Here is a 20,322-nt window from a genome sequence, read left to right as displayed (position 1 = left end):
CCTATGTTTCTTGTTCTCTACCTCACATTAAAGATACTAACAGCATGTACTGGCTCTACTACAATTCCCAAATGGAGACCTGCTGTGGGACTTTGGGGAACAATTAAAATAGAGATTCCTGCGTCCCATCCCATGGAAATTCTGGTTCAGTAGATCTAGGGTAGGTCTTGGGAAACTGAAATTTTACAAAGCTCCTAGCTTTTTCACAGAGCATGATAGACATAGAGTAAATGTTGAATGTCTAATAGGTGAAAAGGTTGAAGTGAGATCCTTCAATTGGTATATCTGTAGTAGAAACTATACTGAAGAGAACATGACTCTTATGACATATACTAAACAGAAGTTTACAGAGTAGCCTGTTACGGGCTATTCTGAAGAAAAAACAGGTAATACCACTCAAGAAGAGAAACCAAGAAAGGATTTACAGAATATTAGTAAGATAATACATCGTCTGTAGTGTCATATGTGTGCTGTTTGTTTATGTTATGATATAAGAGAAGGAAGGTAAAATAACACAGGTCAGTTTTCAAGTCTTATATGCGTTATTCCTAACGGTAAAAAAAAATGAGGTCACATTTATTCTATAGAGAGGTGACCTTTTTAACCTCCCTGGTGGTAGACATTGCTGACTAACCACAGCTCTCTTCCTTGTTGAGCCTAAATGTGCCCTCAGCGTCCTTTTCACTGTAGTGCTCCAGCAGGGGCCACCAATCAATCAACATTAGCGTAATGATAGAAAAGCCTCTATGTAATTCCCTGTTATATGAAATGTTGTTTAGGATATCTCCTGTAGTTTAAAAAAATACTGTAGAATGATTGTGATCCCTATAATCAAAATTCTTTTAAGTGCTTAGCAAAAAAAGGGTAGTTAAAAACCAATACATCTGAAAGAGCAGCTCTTAGATAGTATTCACTGCTCCATTAGAATTCACTGCTCTATTTCTGGTATGACCTATCTTTTATGAAATTATGCTGAGTGTTTCCTCATAACCGTCGTGTCATTTACTCAGACTTTTTAGTAAGTAGAGGTAAAGAAATTATTTTCTTCCCCAAAATCCCTAGTCACTTAAAATTTAGAAGACACTGATGCGTTGAGTGTCTAACTATGACAAGCTAAGAAGGTTAAGCTTCTTAGAGCATTGGATTGTCTCTACTGCTCACTTATTGTTAAAACACTGTACTTATTTTCAGCTGCTCTACTGAAATTCTCTTCCTCTAATTTTGTTAAATGTGTGCTCACAGGCCACAGGTTTCAGCCCTGTGCACCCAGCCCCCCTTCCTCATCTGCTTTTCCCCTTTTAAAAATGAGCCTAACGTGTAATCAAGTTTTCTGCTTCTCTCCCTGCACTTTCTAGGTCGGATGATGATGATACAGAGAGTAGGAGCTCCAGGGTGACCCAACTTTGCACTTACTTTCAGCAGAAATATAAGCACCTCTGCCGCCTGGAGCGGGCAGAATCTCGTCAAAAGAAATGCCGGCACACGTTTAGGAAAGCTTTGCTGCAGGCGGCCAGTAGAGAGCCAGAATGTACTGGCCAGTTGATCCAGGAACTACAGAGAGCTGCATGCAGTCGGACCAGGTCAGAGCCTCACACTACCACCTCTTTCTAAGAACTCACCTCAGTCGGTTTTCTCTAATTTTTGAGAGGATAGTCGAGACACAATGAGTGGTGGGCATATTATCTTGAAATATTTAAGCATTGTATTTTGGTTTTGTTGCTCAAAGTTCTATGATGGCAAAATAATCCTGCCATGAGGTGACAGTAAAATTAAAGTATTACTATAATTTTGCTGGAGTTTGATTAGAATTTATTCAGTAGAGGATTTGAGAATGTTACCTGTCTTTAAAAAAATACAGTGCTTAGAAATTTTGTATTATTTAAAAGTAATATTTAGTTTTTTTTTTAAACCACAGAAGTGGTATTGTATGTTTTTTACTTATATTATTTTAAAATTTTCTTTCCATTGTATTTTCTGTTAATATCTACATAATCCCATGTATCATGTATTCAAAATGTTTTATTACATTGGATTTCTTTGGGGGGGAAAGTCCCTTCTGTTTATAATGAAGATACTTGCTTATTGTGAAAATTTGAAAAATATAGAAAAAGGCAGAAAATCTCCATAATATCACCATTCACAAAACAGACCAAGCACTGTGAACATTTTGATTCTGTCTCCTTCTCGTCTTTTTCTGTGTGTGTGTGTGTGTGCGCACACGTGCGAATAAACATTATATATATAAAACATTTCGGGGTTTATATACCTAAATATTACCAGTGGTTATCTCTAGATGGTGGGATTATTGATAAAGTTAAAAAAAAATTTGTAGTCTGTGTATTTTAATTTTTCTATAGTGATCATGCATGAGTCATTTGAGGAAAAAAGGGTTTAAAACAAGCAGAAAACTAAAAATTAACCTTTGCTTTGTAGCTGTTGATCATATTCCTTACATATCCATATAAATTTTGAAATTTCATTTTCATTTTGTATATTTCGGTTTTCATTATATTTGCTGTAAAAAAAAAAATAACCTATTTTTCAGTTGGGTATCTCAAAAAATACTATGCCCTTAAGATTTTTCTGCTTCTTGGCATATTTAAGTTGTTTGAAACTGTGTATGTGTATCTAATATACCTCCATAGTGGCTGCAGCCTGCGGTATTTCCCCTCACTCTTTTTTTTTTTTTTGAAAAGCACTTGTTATCATTTAATGAATCTCCCACCACGTGGCTTCAAGCTACCAGGACACAAGCCCCACCGACACCCTTAATCTTCTCCTCAGCTCTTCTGCTGAAGAATTTGGCCTCACGATGACAGGCTGCTTTGGGAGCTTCCCCTTCCCCAGAACTCTGTAGTAACCCGATCGCACCACATCAGGGATAGGAGCAGCTCCAGTCTTGTTCTTGGCGGCATTTACCCGTGTCTGCTCACTGACCAAGGTCCACAGTTTATCAGGGTTGACAGTTGGGCAGAAGCTGTGGTTCCTCTTTAAGTGGTAATGCCTCATACCAACTTTCCCAAAGTATCCTGGGTGATGTTTGTCGAAGTTGATCCTGTGGTGATGCATGCCACCAGCATTACCACGGCCTCCCGGGTGCTTCCCGTGTTTGCCGATGCGGCCGTGGCCATGGCTCACGTGGCCCCTAAGTTTCCGGGTCTTCCTTAGTCTGGATGGCATGTCGGCGGCCGAGACGAAAAAAGCTCCCCTCACTCTTAAGAGCTCCCAGTCCCCTGTAATGGAGGTAGTGTCTGTCCTAGAACATCTTTAGTTCTTAGCTTACTGCTTACTTACTCAGAGACTTGCCTTTCTCAGAGGAACATTCCCAGATTCCACTGACTGTGTTGGGTCCCCCTGATATATATGCTGTTGTGCTCTGTACTCTGCTTCATTGTAGAATTTATACTTACATTAATGTCTGTCTGTCATGCTAGACAGTGGTTTCTATGAGGGCAGGAACAATGTATATTTTGTTTTTAATCTCCAGTGTGGATGAATGAATGAATAGAATTGAACAAGTGAAGGTCTATTCTCTGTTTATTGAAAGAACTCACTCAGTTTGACATAGGTTTTAAAATAATGATATCTAACACTTATATGCTTTCAAGAGTATAATTTCAGTAGAAATTTGAGTTTTGTCCAGCATGAAACAATCTAGATGTAGACCATTGTAGATATCGGGTCTCGTATATTATTATGACCCTGTCAAAGATGTAAGAGACTATACTGTGAGCTTGGGACAATTTGCTATTTGTGTGGAAACGGTATTTACCTATGATTTTTAACTGGCAGAATCGACTGCTTCCTTTTCAGAACATCTCCCAAACCACCCTTAGTGATGTTTTTAAGAAAATTTCATGATAACTAAGTATTACAAATCAAACACCAAGATGAATTTGATTACAGTTCTCAGATTTATATGATGTCATTTGGTTATGTCTCCCATGATTAGTAAAAAGTTTATTGCTCAGTGCATCACTGATAATCATATGACACTGTGCCATAATCATTCCTTGGTGATTAGTAACTGACTGCTTTACATTGCATATATTTTAGGTTTGCAGGAATCAGCTGTCAGTTGAATAATGTCCTCTGTGTTTAATATTTTTTGTTCTCAAAGGCCTAGTTCCACAAAAGACATTTAAAAGGTTGCTGTTAGATATTTTATTTTATTTATTTTATTTTAAAATTTTAAAAATTTTATTTCTTTAAAAATTTTTTGGCCGTGCTGCACGGCATGCAGGATCTTAGTTCCCCGACCAGGGATCGAACCTGCGCCCCCTGCAGTGGAAGCGCGGAGTCTTAACCACTGGACCGCCAAGGAAGTCCCGCTGTTAAATATTTTATTTATTTATTAATTTATTTATAAAGTTAGGCTACGTTGCTGTGCGCAGGCTTTCTCTAGTTGCGGGGAGCGGGAGCTGCTCTTCGTTGTGGTGTGTGGGCTTCTTATTGCTGTGGCTTCTCTCGTTGCGGAGCACGGGCTCTAGGCACGCGGGCTTCAGTAGCTGCAGCACGCTGGCTCAGTAGTTGTGGCTGCGGGCTCTAGAGCGCAGGCTCAGTAGTTGTGGCGCACGGGCTTAGTTGTTCTGCGGTATGTGGGATCTTCCCGGACCAGGGATCGAACCCGTGTCCCCTGCATTGGCAGGCAGATTCTTAACCACTGCGCCACCAGGGAAGTCACTAAATATTTTAGAAATTAAAACTATAGGGACTACCCTCTAATAGGTATTCTTTAAATATAGTTTAGATATAAACTGAACAATATTAAAATGTTCTTTATATAATAACTTTGTCATATTTATTGGTGAATATGTGGAACAAGCCATTGAAATAACTTAAAGTATGTAAACCCAAATCTCAGTATCTTGTAACCCACAATCCTGCAGAGAGATAGTGTTGGTTGTGTGAAAACTTCCTTTTTAATGGGAGATCCAGTATAGCATACAAATGGGAAGCCTGTCGTAGATATTTTCATATTAACGACATCAAAACCTTTGTTTTGTTGGGATTATTTGGATAATAAAATATATCTAACATCACAGCAGGCATTTTTACCTTAATTATCCATGGGGATATTGAAATTCTGACTTTGGGTTTATTTTAAGAGAAAGATTGGTGAATTGGAACATAATGGTGATTTTAAAAAATGAAACCAATGGTTTACTTTGAAGTTTAGGGTAAAGAAAGTGAGGGTCGTGTTGTAACACTAGGCCTGGTAGCTGGCTGAGCAAATTATTAAACTGTTCAATGAAAATTATCCATTCAAAATAGAGAGGTACCTTCTATTTAAATCTAGACCAAGAGAAATTAGGCTTAGCTGCCAAAATAGTAAAGCTTCGTTTTTTTTTGAAAATGTGTATTCTTTTTACAGGGCTTAATGACCTAGTTCCTCACTCTTGTGATCTGACAAATCTTGCAGAACTTTTAATGAAAGCAACTTCTGTAGCAGCACCTGGCAGCATCTATTTGCATTTACTGTTTATATGAAAGTTACAATTATAATGAAAATATTCTTTTATTTAGATTTTATGTAATAAGTTCATATGTAACTTATTCTATATGACCTCTAATTAGTGTAAATCATTCCACTTAAATCCTTAGAAAGATATTAGAAACAATTCAGAATATTTCTTTATGTTTGATGCCTGACTTGTGACTCAGTGCATTAAGTAGATTCTTTTTCCATACTCAGGCATGTGTAAAGGCCTAATAGTTTGTGACACTCTATAGAATTACATAGATAGCATAGTTTTTATGTTGATACTTTCAAGAATTTAAATATTGTTTATTTTGAAAATTTTTTTATGTTTGTATAAAACTATGGAAGGATCACAAACTAATAAAATGAATGCTTATTATAGAACGAGTGGGAACTAGCAAGTCAAGACGAGGGTGGAAAGGAGATTCTTCACTGCATAGCTTTCTGTTCTGTATCCCATTCCTCATGTATTAGGTTAAGTTTTCTGCAGATGTATTGTTTAGCAGCTTGACGAGGCGGGACAGGAATAAAGACGCAGACGTAAAGAATGGACTTGAGGACACGGGGAGGGGGAAGGGTAAACTAGGACGAAGTGAGAGAGTAGCATTGACATATATACACTACCAAATGTAAAATAGATGGCTAGTGGAAAGCAGCTGCATAGCACAGGGAGATCAGCTCGGTGCTTTGTGACCACCTAGAGGGGTGGGAATGGGAGGGGAGGAGGGAGACACAAGAGGGAGGGGATATGGGGATATATGTATACATATAGCTGATTCACTTTGTTATACAGCAGAAACTAACACATCATTATAAAGCAATTATACTCCAATAAAGATGTTTTTAAAAAAAACTGAAAAAAAAATCTGATGATGATGATGATGATGATAGTGGTGACTAACAACCATTGACTCTTTACTGTCTATGTACCATACTGTATACTGTATGTGGTAAGTGTTTTAGGTGTGTTATGTCTTTTGGTGCTTGCCTGTCGACTAGAAGTACTCTCATCTCCACTTTACAGGTGAGGAAGTTGAGGCTTAAGCAAGGCTAAGTAACTTGCCCAAGGTCACAGAGCTAATAAGAGGTAGAGCGGAGATTCAGAACCAGGTCTGTCTGATCTAGTCTCATGGTCTTCATCACTATTCTCTACTGCCTCTTTGTAAAGTAAAAGGAACCAAAATATCACTTAAAAAAGCAAACAAACAAAAAACAAAAACAGATAGACATAGCCAAGACCAATTATAATGTAATATTTGTTTTGTCAGTAGGTTGGAGAAGTATTGGAACTGGTCATTGTAATTCATATTTGCATTCTTAAAAAAAATAAATTTATTTATTTATGGCTGTGTTGGGTCTTTGTTGCTGCATGTGGGCTTTCTCTAGTTGTGTCAAGTGGGGGCTACTCTTTGTTGCGGTGCACGGGCTTCTCACTGCAGTGGCTTCTCTTCTTGTGGAGCACGGGCTCTAGGCACGCGGGCTTCAGTAGTTGTGGCACGCGGGCTCAGTAGTGTGGCTCGCAGGCTCTAGAGCGCAGGCTCAGTAGCTGTGGCTCACGGGCTTAGTTGCTCCGCGGCACGTGGGATCTTCCCGGACCAGGGCTTGAACCCGTGTCCCCTGCATTGGCAGGCGGATTCTTAACCACTGCGCCACCAGGGAAGCCCCCATATGTGCATTTAAATAATGAATGTAGGTAGTTAAAAATGTGGGTGTTACAGAGTAGTAACATTATTTAAATAATTGCCCTGGATTCTTAAACCGTTTTTAAAAATCAGTTCTGTGGTTTTTGTTCCTTAGCATAAGCCGGACCAAGTTGAAGGAGGTGGAGTCAGCAGCATGCAGTGGGACCGTGAAGGGTGAACAGTGCACCAACAAAGCCCTTCCATTCACCAGACATTGTTTCCAACGTATCCTCTTAACTAAATCAAGTGTGCATTGAAAAGTACTAATTCATTGGGGTGATATATTTCATTCTTAGGCCAAGTGATGAATGACTTTTGAAATCATAACTGTAATATTGAAAATAATTTTTATATTACTTCTGATTTTCTTGGTGTCCTCTGAGTAGTTTTTTTCTGCTTATATCACTGTGACTCTGTATTCAAGAATCATGTCAAAATGAGCAAAGCTGACAGCAAGCAGTAGGTTTTTCCAGTGGCTGTCACTTACATAAATTTTGTTAATAGGATTCTGGTCCTTCCAGTGGTTCTAGGTAGTTTGTATGAGGCAACCATGACACTCATTGATGGGAAAGTCAAATCCCATTATTCAAAAGCTGTTTTTAGTCTTCCAAGAAAGTTATGCAGTTTTACAGTACACTTTTTGCTATGGGATTAATTTGCTATTTTTATCGAATATGGTGCTGATTTGAGATGAGTGAAAGATAACAAACATCACTGACTAGGAAAGAAGATATCTTAAGACAGGATATACTTGAGGAAAACCTATGTTAAGGAGCTTCAGACTGGTTATGAAATCTTATTACTTTCACTTTTATTAAACATTTGAAGTTGAGTAGCATTTTAAAAACTTATATAGTTGCAATTACTTTTCTGATTTTTGCCTTCCTTTCTGTTCTTGGTGTTGTATTTTCACAGCTTTTTCAGCAGTAGTTTCTATGCAGTAAAGGCTTTATAAATAGCCTTAACCGTAAAATCATAAAGGAAAAATGAAAGGTATTTCCTTAATAGATATAAAGTAAATCTATGGAAATGTAGTTAGTGGCTGGCTAAAAGTATAGGTGCTTAAAAATGATGATGATAAAAAGCTGATGTTCCAATTTTAATGGTACAGTTTTGATTTAAAAGTAATTTTTCATAAGTTATAAGTTTGAGTTTGTTTGGTGTTGGAAGTGTGAAATGAAAAATTCAAATTTGGATAGTCAAGTTTTTTGTTATTATATCTTTAAATATTTATTCTTGATGAGTATCTTAGGCAGAAATTTTCCTTAAAAGAAAGTTTTTTGTTTGTTTGTTTTTAATCATCATAGTGGAACTTTTAGGAGTCAGTGTGTTAGGAAGGAAATGACCCTGCTTCTCCAAATAACAGAAATCACAATGGCCATAAATCACAATGGGAGACTCATGTTAGAAGCTCATGAGCAAAATAGACTCCTTCAGAAGTATATTCTGAGAAATAAAGATGATAAGCTCAAACTATTATCATTTTTCTATTATTAGTAGTTGGGTTGGTTCTTTAGCTTTTATACATAATAAAATTTATACTTACTAAGCACAAGTTAGGGAAGAAACAAATTTTATGTAGAACTCGAAAAATTAAATGGTTTCAGTGTATTTTATTCCTAACTTAAAAAAACCCCAGATATCCTCTTGAACCGCTCTCAGCAACTCTTCTCAAGTTGCACGGCCAAGTTTGCAGACGGACAGCAGTGCTCTGTGCCCGTGTTTGACATTACACACCAGACACCTCTGTGTGAAGAACATGCCAAAAAAATGGTAAGTTCAAATTTTATTTTCTGCAACAGAGGCGTTCAAAGTTTATATATATATATATATTTTAAATTGTACTGAACTATAGTTGATTTACAATGTTGTGTTCATTTCTTCTGTACAGCAAAGTGACTCAGTTATACATATATGTATATACATACTCTTTTTCATATTCTTTTTCATTATGGTTTTCACAGGATATTGAATGCAGTTCCCTGTGCTGTACAGTAGGAACTTGTTTATCCATCCTATATGTAATAGCTTGAGGCTTTCAAAGTTTTGATAGCCGTCCAGAGTAGGAAATATTGTATGACTTAGTACAAACTATATGTGTATGTAAATCACTGAAACAAGTTTTGTGAAACAGTACTCTTTTAGTACCTCATATTTTGTAGTCTCTTCTATTTCACTAAAAAAAAAAAAAAATGCTGGTCATAACCTATTGAATTAATTTTATACCCTCACTGAAAAAAAACACCGTTCTAGAAAGTATTTAGTAGTTAGTTAGATGTGGTCATTGTGTTTATTATCTATACCTAGTCTATACTTCTCTTCTCCTCAAGATACATTTTCTTATACATAGGCAGATTTCCCAAGATCTTTCTTTGCTCCATTTCTCTAGGATTTTGCTTTTCTTATATATAATTCTGCGAATGTCTTGGATATTTGATGAAATTTCAGCCAAAAGCCAACCCTTATTATAATTCCACTGGACTTAATTATTGCTTTGGTTAATGCTGGTAGCGTAAGCCCTAATTAATTCAGAATAATTTGGAGAGAAGAGTCTGAATTAGTGAACTACCTGAATTATATAACCACTTAAAATAAATGCATTTCACCCATCAGACACTTAACTGAGTTGTTCTGCTATTTGCAAGGTATTGTGCTAGGTACCTATGTATTAAAAAGTTGAATAAGACAACTCTTACCTGCTATGAGCATATTTTAGTTTGCAGATGCAGATGCATCAGGGTAACCAAGTGGCCATTGGACAGGACTTAGTAGTGTAACACTGTGGTCCTGGCTTTGCCACTAGCTATATGTATAACATGGACTATTGAGTCATCCTTTCTAGACCTCAGTTGCCGTGTATGAAGTTTACCGGCTTCTTCTCTAAGAAGCTGTTTTGTTTTCTAGATTTCCTTTATGGACCATATATTTTGAAAAGTTGTATACTAAACTACGTATACAAATATTGAATAATTACTTTCCCATTTTAATTTAAAAACATTTAAAATATAGACATTTTTGTTAGCTTATTGAGGTTTTATCACGGTTAAAGAATGACTTCCATATGTTTTTTGAACCACTTTTGTGGACCTTCATTGATGATTTCACAGACCCTTGGTAATACGGGCACTGTAGCTTTCAAACCACTGAAGTAAATGATCCTGGTTGTAAATGTTGGTTTTAAAGTTATACCATTCCATCATACTTCTAATAAGACTAGGAAAATATTGTTAAATAGGGAGGCTGTACTTTAGGATCTGCTTTATTGATTTAGTGAGTTGATGATTAGTATAACAGTTTTTATGTGAATGCTTCTAAAGAAATTGAAAGCAATTTATACTTTTCAGCTGGTTAAACATTCCTACTTAGGTAGATTCAGCCAGGCAAAAAGAAGGTTGAATTAGTATAATAAAAGTAGTCATCAAATAATATATATTTTATATAATAATGTAAAATAAAAATACAGTATAAAATAATATTAATCAGGTTTTTAAAAGTTATTTTCAATGCAAAGTTTCTATAATACGATACAGATGGCTTTCTCTCTGAAGGCAGTTGTAGAATCTGACACTAGTTTGAGCTATTTTTAAGTTAAAAATTACATAAGAGTAGAGCAAACACTTGTATTCCATCCGTCTCGTGCTGCCCTTGGTAGTCAGCCCTTTTCTCTCCCCACTGATCTGTTTCTGTCCGTATAATTTTACATTTTCCAGAATGTCTTCTAAATGGAATCATTCAGTATGTAGACTTTAGAGCAGGCCTTTTAGAATATACATCTGATCATTTTAGTTCCCTGATCAAAACTTTCCAGTGGCTTCCCGTCGCATCTAGAATCCAATCCGAAATTCTTACCATGCCTATGAGGCACTTCCTGATCTGGCCGTGGCAGCCTCTCCAGCTTCGTCTTATACCCTCTCCTCACTTCCACAGCTCCAGCAACATTGGCCTTCTTGCTCTTTCTTAAACACTCTAAGTATGCTCCCACCTCAGGGACTTTCTGCTTGTTTTTCTCTTTTCCTGGAGTGTTCTTTCCCCAGATTCTCCATGTCTCACTCCTTCATTTCACTCAGGTTTCTGATCAAGTGTCAGTTCATTTCTGCCTCCCCTCTACACTGCTACTTTTTTTTTTTTTTTTTTTTTTTTTTAATTTATGGCTATGTTGGGTCTTCGTTTCTGTGCGAGGGCTTTCTCTAGTTGTGGCAAGTGGGGGCCACTCTTCATCGCTGTGCGCGGGCCTCTCACTATCGCAGCCTCTCTTGTTGCGGAGCACAGGCTCCAGACACGCAGGCTCAGTAATTGTGGCTCACGGGCCCAGCTGCTCCGCGGCATGTGGGATCTTCCCAGACCAGGGCTCGAACCCGTGTCCCCTGCATTAGCAGGCAGATTCTCAACCACTGCGCCACCAGGGAAGCCCTACCCTGCTACTTTTTATCCTCGTACTCTACCTTATTTTTCTTCCTAACATTTATATTTGCCTAAATTATGTATTAATTAGTTTGTTTATTGTCTGAATCCCCCTACTAGAATGTAAACTTCACAAAGGCAGGAACATTTTTTTGTTCAGTGCTACTATATCCCCAGTGCTTGGAACAAAGATGCTCCATAAGTAATTGTTAAATAAATTATCGGTTAGGCACATGGCTTGTGGGGGAGAGGGGTGAGGTTCTGAACTGGACTCAGCCACTTGATAGGACAGCCATTGGTAGAAGAGGCTAGAGCTGCCCGAGGTCCAGGCTGGCAGACAGAACATGGTATTCAACAGGTATGAGACCATACAACAGATGGTAAGTTACTAAATGCGTTGTCCTGCATAGAAGTAGAATGGGACAGTGAGAATGCTGGGCGTGAACAGTGTTTGTAAGTAGTGTAGGTAAATGAACAGTTGGCCTTATTAGGAAAGCCTCTAGGACACAGGTGCTCTCTGGAGGAGCTAAGTAAGGGAATACCAAGAGCCAGGCAGGGTCTCGGTCATGGGCACTTCTGTGTGGAGGAGCTGGCACGTTACCAAAAACGTTGCCTGGCTACACAGCATAAGCCTAAGAGAGTAAGACAGAAGCCTAGAAGCAGAACCAGTAGGACTTGTATATTCTTGGCTAGAGCTCTCTTCCTCCCTCCTGCTCAAGGTTCACACTGGCCCTAGAGGGAAATCCTGGAATGGATGCCAGCACCTGGTGGGTACTAGTAGCTGCTTATTCACTATTTATTCAGTTACACAGTGGGCAATAAAAAAAGGAGATGTCAAGTGTTGAACCAAAAGGAATTACAGAGGCTGGGAAGCAGCCTCTTTTTTGTTGTTTTCTAAATTTGTGACTTTTGAGTCTGTAATTGTGTTTGGATTCAAGTATTTGTCTGGGACTAAACATCTTTTAGATTTCCTGAATTTATGCTTAATTTTATTCTTTCTTGCTTTGAATTTGTTTGATGCTAGTGATAATTATTAGTCTTCAGATCTTTTTATGTATTTGATTGTAAGAGTTATTACTGAGTTCATCAACTCAAAGGTGACATCAATCGTAAAAACCACGATTGTTTTATATACCACCAAGAAGGAAAAGATGTTGCACAGTGCATTTCTTATCGCTTAAAATTTTTATTTTATACTTACCAAAATAGTGTTTTTAGTCTTAGATAGACATAGATATTTTTATCTTCTGTAGTGCTCCTGGTTTCAGCTAATTCTTGGTATGTGAAAGGCAGTATTTTCTACATACATCTACTATAACACAGCTTTGTCCACTTTGTGGATTATTTTCCTTTTTCATTTGGTTGTTGCTTTGCAATAAAAAGGTGGGTGGGGGGGATTGTGGTCAGTTCTTCAATAATGAATATTTGCTTCACCAGTAACAGTTTTATACACTGCCGCTTTTTGTGCCTTTCTGCATACACAGCAGTTTTTCGTCTGCATGTAAAACCAACAATGCACATACCTTCATTCAAACAACGACAGTACAAAGAGCTATGACCAACTTTGAACATGTAGGCAGCACCAACTGTAATGACCATCACCTGGCTGACGGCAGTAATAATATGCCGTCATTGTAAAATGCTTTCCGATTGTAGAGAGAGTAAAATGTGCATCTGGGTCTTCAGATTTAAGGGTACTAGCTGAAGAAAGCTAGTTGTAGTGCAGGTTTCTTATTCCTTCCTGGTACTTCTTCCTGTGCCTCCTCACTTAATTGCAGCAGTTTTATAAAGCTGTGTGCCCATTGTCTTCTCTCTTTACCATGTCTCCCTGGTCCCTATAAATTATTTGAAGGACTTTTACTGTGTCACGATTTCCAGGTCTCCGTCTCCATCCCTGTCTTCCTTCCTGTGCATCAGATACGGTTTTCTCCTGCCTCCCTGGACGTTTTCACACCTCAAACTCTATCTGAGCCCAGCTGAATTCCTTAACTTTTTTCCTGATTCTGTTTATTCTGCTTTGTTCTGTATCCCAACTAATGGCATTATCCCCTAACAATCACCTCAACTAGAAATCCTGGACACATTGGAGAATTTTATATTCCCCTCATCCTCACCACATCCAACGAGCTGTCGCATCTTGAGAATTCTCTCTCAACAGGCCCTCGCTTTTCCATTCCTGCTCACTTTGCCCTCAGCTATTTATCAGTCTCGTAATACTTGTTGAAATAGCCCTCTGATTGGAACTATTTCCTCCACTCACTTGCCTCTTCTCTTTATCCCTTTACGTTGCTACCAGGATAGTTAATCCTTTTAAAACATGTACTCCTGTCATCAAAAATCATTTCCCATTGCCTATAAAATAAAGTTTAAAATCCTTAACAGAGTATTCAAAGTCATACAGAATCTGGTTCCAGACTTCTTTAGAGCTTACTTTTATATTTTGTCCTCCATTATACCCCGAGCAATAGTCATACCCAATTATTTGCTGTCCTTTCTGTCTGTCTGTGCCATTTCCTTTAGCCTAGAATGATCTTCCCCCTTATCCCAACAACTTAAAATCCTGTTTATCCTTTAATCTCACGTAACTACAAATTCAGGATTTTCCTTTTGTGTACCCTTAGAAGGTGTTTATATCATTATTGCCCAGTTTTTTCTCCTGTATTTATGTATCCTTGTAGTCATGTTTTTCCCATGGGAGACTAAGTTCTTTGAGAGCACAAATCAAATTTTATTCAATTTTTTATACTACAGCACCTATGACAATGCCTGTAAATGTGGGATGAGCTATATGTATATATTGAATTGATTTGAATTAAATTTTAAAATGAATTTCTTCCTCATTTAATTATCGTTATACATAGTTTTAGGCACTGTATAGAATTTTAAGAGATATAAGTATTTTTTTCAGATAGTTGTTTGGTTTTTCCCAAATAATCTCAGTTTAAAAATACCCATTTATTCATTCCAAAGGATAATTTCTTGAGAGGAGATAGCTCCCGTAAAGTTCAGCACCAGCAGCAGAGGAAACCCAGGAAAAAAACCAAGCCTCCTGCACTTACCAAAAAACACAAGAAGAAGAGAAGGCGTGGACCTCGTCGACCCCAAAAACCCATTCCCCCTGCAGTGCCTCAGGGGAACCTCAGCATGCCCACCAGCGTCTCACTGCCAGTGGAGGCCTCTCACATCCGGTCAGTGATGGCGCCAGAGTTTACGTCTCCTTTATGTGTTCTGATTGTTCTCAGAACATCTGGCTTCATTCACTTTTCTAGTGTTGGAAGTAGGCTAAAGGAACCATTTGGTGTATAAGCCTAGACTTTGTAGTTTTCAGTATGATTTTTTACAAAATATCTGATGGGGTTAGATCTGAAGTAAAGCTTTTGATAACCAAGAGAGCAAATGCTGATATTGGGAACTTAATTGACTACTCTCAGATTTTTCTGTTTCAACAGAAATTCCATATATGTTCCAACAGAAATATTCCATCAGAAATCTGATGCATTATTAATTTTGGCAGGGGTAATAAGCATTTTGACCAGATGAATGAGGCTTCTGTTTCAGCTAAACATGCCAGTTTTATCTGTTTCATTTTTTAAAATTTATTTATTTATTCATTCATTCATTCATTTATTATTTATTTATTTATTTATTTTGGCTGCACTGGGTCTTCATTGCTGTGCGCGGGCTTTCTCTAGTTGCGGGGAGTGGGGGCTACTCTTTGTTCCGGTGCGCGGGCTTCTCATTGCGGTGGCTTCTCTTGTTGCGGAGCACGGGCTCTAGAGCGCAGGCTCAGTAGCTGTGGCGCCCGGGCTTAGTTGCCCCGCGGCATGTGGCATCTTCCCGGACCAGGGCTCGAACGCGTGTCCCCTGCATTGGCACAGGCGGGTTCTTAACCAGTGCGCCACCAGGGAAGCCGTTTCTTCTTTTTTTTTTTTTTTTTTTTTAATTATTATTTTGACCAGATTTTAAATTCTACTAGAAAGTACTAAGACACACTGATATACCAATTTGTAATTCATTTTACTAGTGCACCAAATTGTCATTCATTCTACTAATTTGCAGTAAAAATAGTTATCTCCAAATGGTTGTCTTCTCTTAATACATGGGTAAGCGTTGTAGAAGTGTGTAACTGCATACGGCGAGGTCTGTCGTTTTGGTTTCCGATTTCCTTCTCTTAAAGTAGGAAGGGAGACATTTTGAGTTAGGATTTTCCGTTTTTGCATCGACAGACTTGTCTCGGGGACACTGGTGTGGCGGTCAAGTAGGGAGGGGGCGGGGCCAATCGTGTCGTCTTCCCCAGGAGCCCGTCCACGCCAGAGCTGAGTGCTGATGAGCTGCCGGATGACATTGCCAATGAGATCACTGACATTCCACATGACTTGGAATTGAACCAGGAGGACTTTTCAGACGTCCTGCCGCGGCTACCTGATGACTTACAAGATTTTGATTTTTTTGAAGGTATGGTCAATGTTTTGATTGGCGAAAACTGGTTTTTAAAATGAGTTTTTTAAAGGGGGAGGTAACTTTTTTGAGATATGTTTGGAGTATCCCTCCTCACGTGTAACGTCTTTCACCAGAGACGGGAAAGGTAAAGCACTAAGACTGTTTTACTCTTTTTAGAAGGTGAGGCATGTACAGTTTTTAAACTGATATCCTAGACTTAGTGGATCAGTACGTTTGAGAGCTAGGTTTATAACTTTGTTCCTTTACTTGTTTATTATCTTTGGCCGCACCGCGCAGCACGCGGGATCTTAGTTCCCCGACCAGGGATTGAACGCGGGGCCGCGGCAGTGAAAGCCCTAAGTCCCAACCACTGGACCGCCCTGGAAGGCACCTACTTCCGTTTATTTTTGCACAAAGACATTTTAAATTTGAGTTTATTGATACCTTTCAGAACTTGTCGTCATTTTAATACGCCACCCTGTACTTCAGTTGAAGTGTACTTTTCCAGAACAAAGTTGACTTAATACCGCCAATTCTCTAGTGCTTTCAGGGGAAATCTTTTATACTCTTAGAAGGTTTCTTTCACCATTAAAAACTGGGTATTTGGGGGGTGATCAGTCAAGTTCCTAACAATGGATTTTTTATATAGGAAATGAAATCAGCGAGGCCTGTGACTTCCATTTTGTGAAGATCACTTAGAAATGGGAGAAGGGTGAGAGGGGAAGGGTAGAGAGTAACGCAGATGAAGCGAGCTGAGTGCTTGGTGTTGCGCTGAAATACGCACGTGAGTTCTGTATTCTAGGCCTCACAGCTGCCCTTCCAGCTGGAAGAGCCCAGGAATAGAGGCACAAAGGCGGCTCCTCCCGCACAGCCTTTTGTCTCAGATCCGAACTGATTGACGTGTTTTCCGCTTTAATGACGTTAATATAACTTCGGGTAAAAACATACGTGGAATCAGATAGTCACCCCGGGTTTTACACTGGTAACGCTTAGACTCCTAAGCACCGCACACTTTGCTCAGATGGCTTCTGGTGGTGCTGTAAACGAACTGAAGGTGCGATTCAGGCCGGGACAGCTTCAGCCCTCACACCTGTCCTGCAGCCGAATGTTTCACTTTCTCCTTTCCATCCGATCCTTAATAGAATATTGTTACCAATGATTCCGCCGTACGATTTTTGTGGTCGGGGGCGCTGAAAGCTCTGCTGACTGTTGATGGCTCTCGTTTACTCAGGCAAGAACGGGGATCTCCTCCCCACCACCGAAGAGGCCGAGGAGCTCGAACGGGCCTTGCAGGCCGTGACTTCTCTCGAGTGCCTGAGTACCATCGGGGTGCTCACCCAGTCAGACGGTGTACCCGTCCAGGAGTTGTCAGACAGAGGAATAGGGGTGTTCTCCACAGGGACTGGAGCTTCAGGAATTCAGTCCCTGAGCCGAGAGGTAAACACGGACCTGGGGGAGCTGCTGAATGGGCGTATAGTACACGACAATTTTCCTAGTCTAGAGCTGGATGAGAACCTGCTCCGTTCTGCTACCTTGTCTAACCCACCTACACCCCTGGCAGGGCAGATCCAGGGGCAGTTCTCTGCCCCAGCCAACGTTGGCCTTACTTCTGCCACTCTGATCAGCCAGAGTGCACTTGGGGAGAGAGCCTTCCCAGGACAGTTTCATGGACTTCATGATGGCAGCCATGCCTCCCAGAGGCCACACCCTGCCCAGCTGCTGAGCAAGGCAGACGACCTAATCACCTCACGACAGCAATACAGCAGTGATCATTCACACTCCTCGCCCCATGGAAGCCATTATGACAGCGAGCACGTGCCGTCCCCCTACAGTGACCATATCACCTCTCCCCACACAACATCTTACTCTGGTGATAACATGGCAGCTACCTTTTCAGCAGAGATGCCCATCATGGCGCAGCACTTGCTCCCAACCCAACTTGAGGTGCCACTTGGAGGAGTCGTAAACCCCAGGACTCACTGGGGCAATCTCCCTGTCAGCCTCGGAGATCCCTCTCCATTTAGCAACCTTCTCGGCGCAGATGGACATCTTCTTTCCACTTCCCTGTCCACACCACCCACCACTTCGAACTCAGAGACCACACAGCCTGCCTTCGCCACCGTGACCCCCAGCAGCTCCAGTGTGCTTCCGGGGTTACCGCAGACCAGCTTCAGTGGCATGGGGCCTTCTGCTGAACTGCTGGCCTCCACCTCTCCCAAGCAGCAACTCCCTCAGTTCAGCGCAGCCTTCGGCCACCAGCTGAGTTCTCACAGTGGCATCCCCAAGGACCTGCAGCCCAGCCACAGCTCAATAGCGCCTCCCACAGGCTTCACAGTGACAGGTGCCACAGCTACAAGTACCAATAATGCATCTTCTCCCTTTACCTCCCCTAACTGAGCGTATCTGTGTGCTTGCAGGCAGGTGGGGAACCTGGTGTTTTCTATCTTGTTTTCCTCTTTATCACCCCTCTCCCCTTTTCCTAAAGAAGATTTTAAAAATAACAGATGGGGACTAGAGGAGAACTCCCTTTTCCAGTTAAGCAAGTTACCCCGCAGTGGACCTCGCTTCAGTGTTCACATGTGCTCCTTCGCACTGGTGCTCATTCCCTCCTGGCAGGTCCACTCTCCCCCAATGGTTTCCTTAGTGGCTCAGCACAGTGACTGGATAGAATCGACTTTTAGCAGCAAGTCCTAGAAGTGAAAGATACCTCAGATTACCAGTGCCCTTTACTATTTCCTAGTATTCAGATCAATGCTTTCCATTCTAATACCAGGTCTTTACATAGGTGGTTCTAAATAGAATGAGCCTATTCATCGAGTTCCTGTGTTAAGAGACGGCAAATGGTGTGTAGAGGCAGATCAAGGCTCTGACTTAGCACCAACTGCTAAACATCACATGAGGCCAGGATTCCATTCCTAATTGTGATCCTGTTTAATTAAAAAGAAAAAAATTAGTCTTTTGACTGCCTGTGTGTATGTGTGCACCCACGCGTGTGTTTTTGTGCAGGGCAGGAAGCAGCTGTCCCATTGTTATTTTTTTTTTCTTTCCTAATGAGTAGAAGGCTCTTCTCCTTTCCCACATCTCACAACCCTGATAAGGTTGGTCATTCTTTCCCACTGAGTTAACCGACTTTCCTGAATGGAGAAGGGTGGTGGTCTGGTGGCGTGAATAGCACAACCCTTTTCTGCTAAGTTAGCCCAGAACACAAAAAGCTGAATTCATGTCAGTGCCCTGCAGATGTCGTGAAAAGCTTGCCTGGAGGGACTGCGGGGTTGCTGCGATTCTGAGGTCTGGTGGTTGGTTATATTGCCTTTTTAGACATGCATTTGTTTCTAAATCCCTCTTCCATGGAATATATTCGCAAGATGTAATTAAAATATTTTGATGTGAAAAGCAGGATAGGTCAGATAGGTTTGGAAAGATGGGATCTGTGAACTCCTTGATCCATCTTTTGCTTTTGAATTTTTCATGTTTACAGTAGTGATTCTTTGGTAAGATTTGTAAAATGTTGAAGACACTTGTAGAATCAATGTACCAGTTGTGAAGTGATGTGTAATATCTGAAGGATACACATTTTAAAGTTTCTTTCAAAGCAGAATATGGAAATTAGACATAAATTTTACCCACCCTTTGGTACTTTTAAAATAATTTAAGTATTTAGGTTTAAGTTTGGGGAAATTTTTTTTTTTAAGTACCAGAACTTTAGGGTTAAAAATCATATTGGATAGTTTAGTAAGTTGGTGACTATGAAATGAATATGTGAGGTTTCTTTTTACCTGCCTTCTCCCCGACCCCCGATCCCCCCGCCCAAGGGTGGAACTAGATTTTAAAGGCATCTGTACTCTGCTTTTGCTGAGAAGTTTCACTGTCCCTTGAGATACCATTGGCTATTTATACCTGAGTCTAGTCTAATTTACATATATATATTTTAAGATGAGTAGAGAGAACATATCTATTAATGATGTGATATAATAATTCATTTGTCAGGGAATATTTGATCTTAATTCCTTTTCAATAGGTAAAGATTTGGATGTATTTTCCTACTTCCTATATGTATTCTCTTTATGCCATGCTAATTCTAACCAGTCCCTTCTTTTGAAAGCTTTTCTTTCTCTGCTTTTTAAAGGAATGATGGTAATCAGCAGGCATTATGCAGATAAAACGTGCCTGAGATTATGGAGGGGAAATGTCACATGACTGTATGAAATCATTATATGCCCTATTTTGTATTTATTGAAGTTTCTTTTTGTGGGCCAAAAATATGTTTGTAATATATTTAGTTTTTTTTTTTTTAATCATGATAATTGATTGGAAGAT

General features: G+C 39.8%; 2 protein-coding genes across 7 annotated transcripts in view; one reads left to right on the top strand and one right to left on the bottom strand.

Moving 5' to 3' along the window:
* Positions 1 to 19,684, top strand: part of INO80D (INO80 complex subunit D) — a 55,231-nt gene extending 35,547 nt beyond the window's left edge. For all 6 annotated transcript variants that reach the window (XM_059928529.1, XM_059928525.1, XM_059928530.1 and 3 more), the window contains 6 exons: positions 1,356 to 1,580; positions 7,280 to 7,389; positions 8,804 to 8,937; positions 14,536 to 14,753; positions 15,863 to 16,020; positions 17,237 to 19,684. In XM_059928529.1, the coding sequence (XP_059784512.1) occupies positions 1,356 to 1,580; positions 7,280 to 7,389; positions 8,804 to 8,937; positions 14,536 to 14,753; positions 15,863 to 16,020; positions 17,237 to 18,402 (2,011 nt within the window). In that variant the 3' untranslated portion in view covers positions 18,403 to 19,684. The remainder of the gene's footprint in view (positions 1 to 1,355; positions 1,581 to 7,279; positions 7,390 to 8,803; positions 8,938 to 14,535; positions 14,754 to 15,862; positions 16,021 to 17,236) is intronic.
* On the bottom strand, positions 2,708 to 3,186 carry LOC132368643 (large ribosomal subunit protein uL15-like). The gene has a single exon (XM_059927366.1). The coding sequence runs from the start codon at positions 3,178 to 3,180 to the stop codon at positions 2,740 to 2,742; it is 441 nt and encodes a 146-aa protein (XP_059783349.1). The 5' UTR covers positions 3,181 to 3,186; the 3' UTR covers positions 2,708 to 2,739.
* Positions 19,685 to 20,322: the final 638 nt, after the last annotated feature.

The sequence above is a fragment of the Balaenoptera ricei genome, chromosome 7, assembly GCF_028023285.1.
Source record: "Balaenoptera ricei isolate mBalRic1 chromosome 7, mBalRic1.hap2, whole genome shotgun sequence".
Classification (NCBI taxonomy): domain Eukaryota; kingdom Metazoa; phylum Chordata; class Mammalia; order Artiodactyla; family Balaenopteridae; genus Balaenoptera; species Balaenoptera ricei.
Note: the sequence above shows the minus strand (reverse complement) of the source record. Positions and strands in the feature narration are given on the sequence as shown.

Bases quoted from the DNA above. Each gene is read 5' to 3' on its own strand.
- LOC132368643 (XM_059927366.1), bottom strand. From the start codon at position 3,180: ATGCCATCCAGACTAAGGAAGACCCGGAAACTTAGGGGCCACGTGAGC.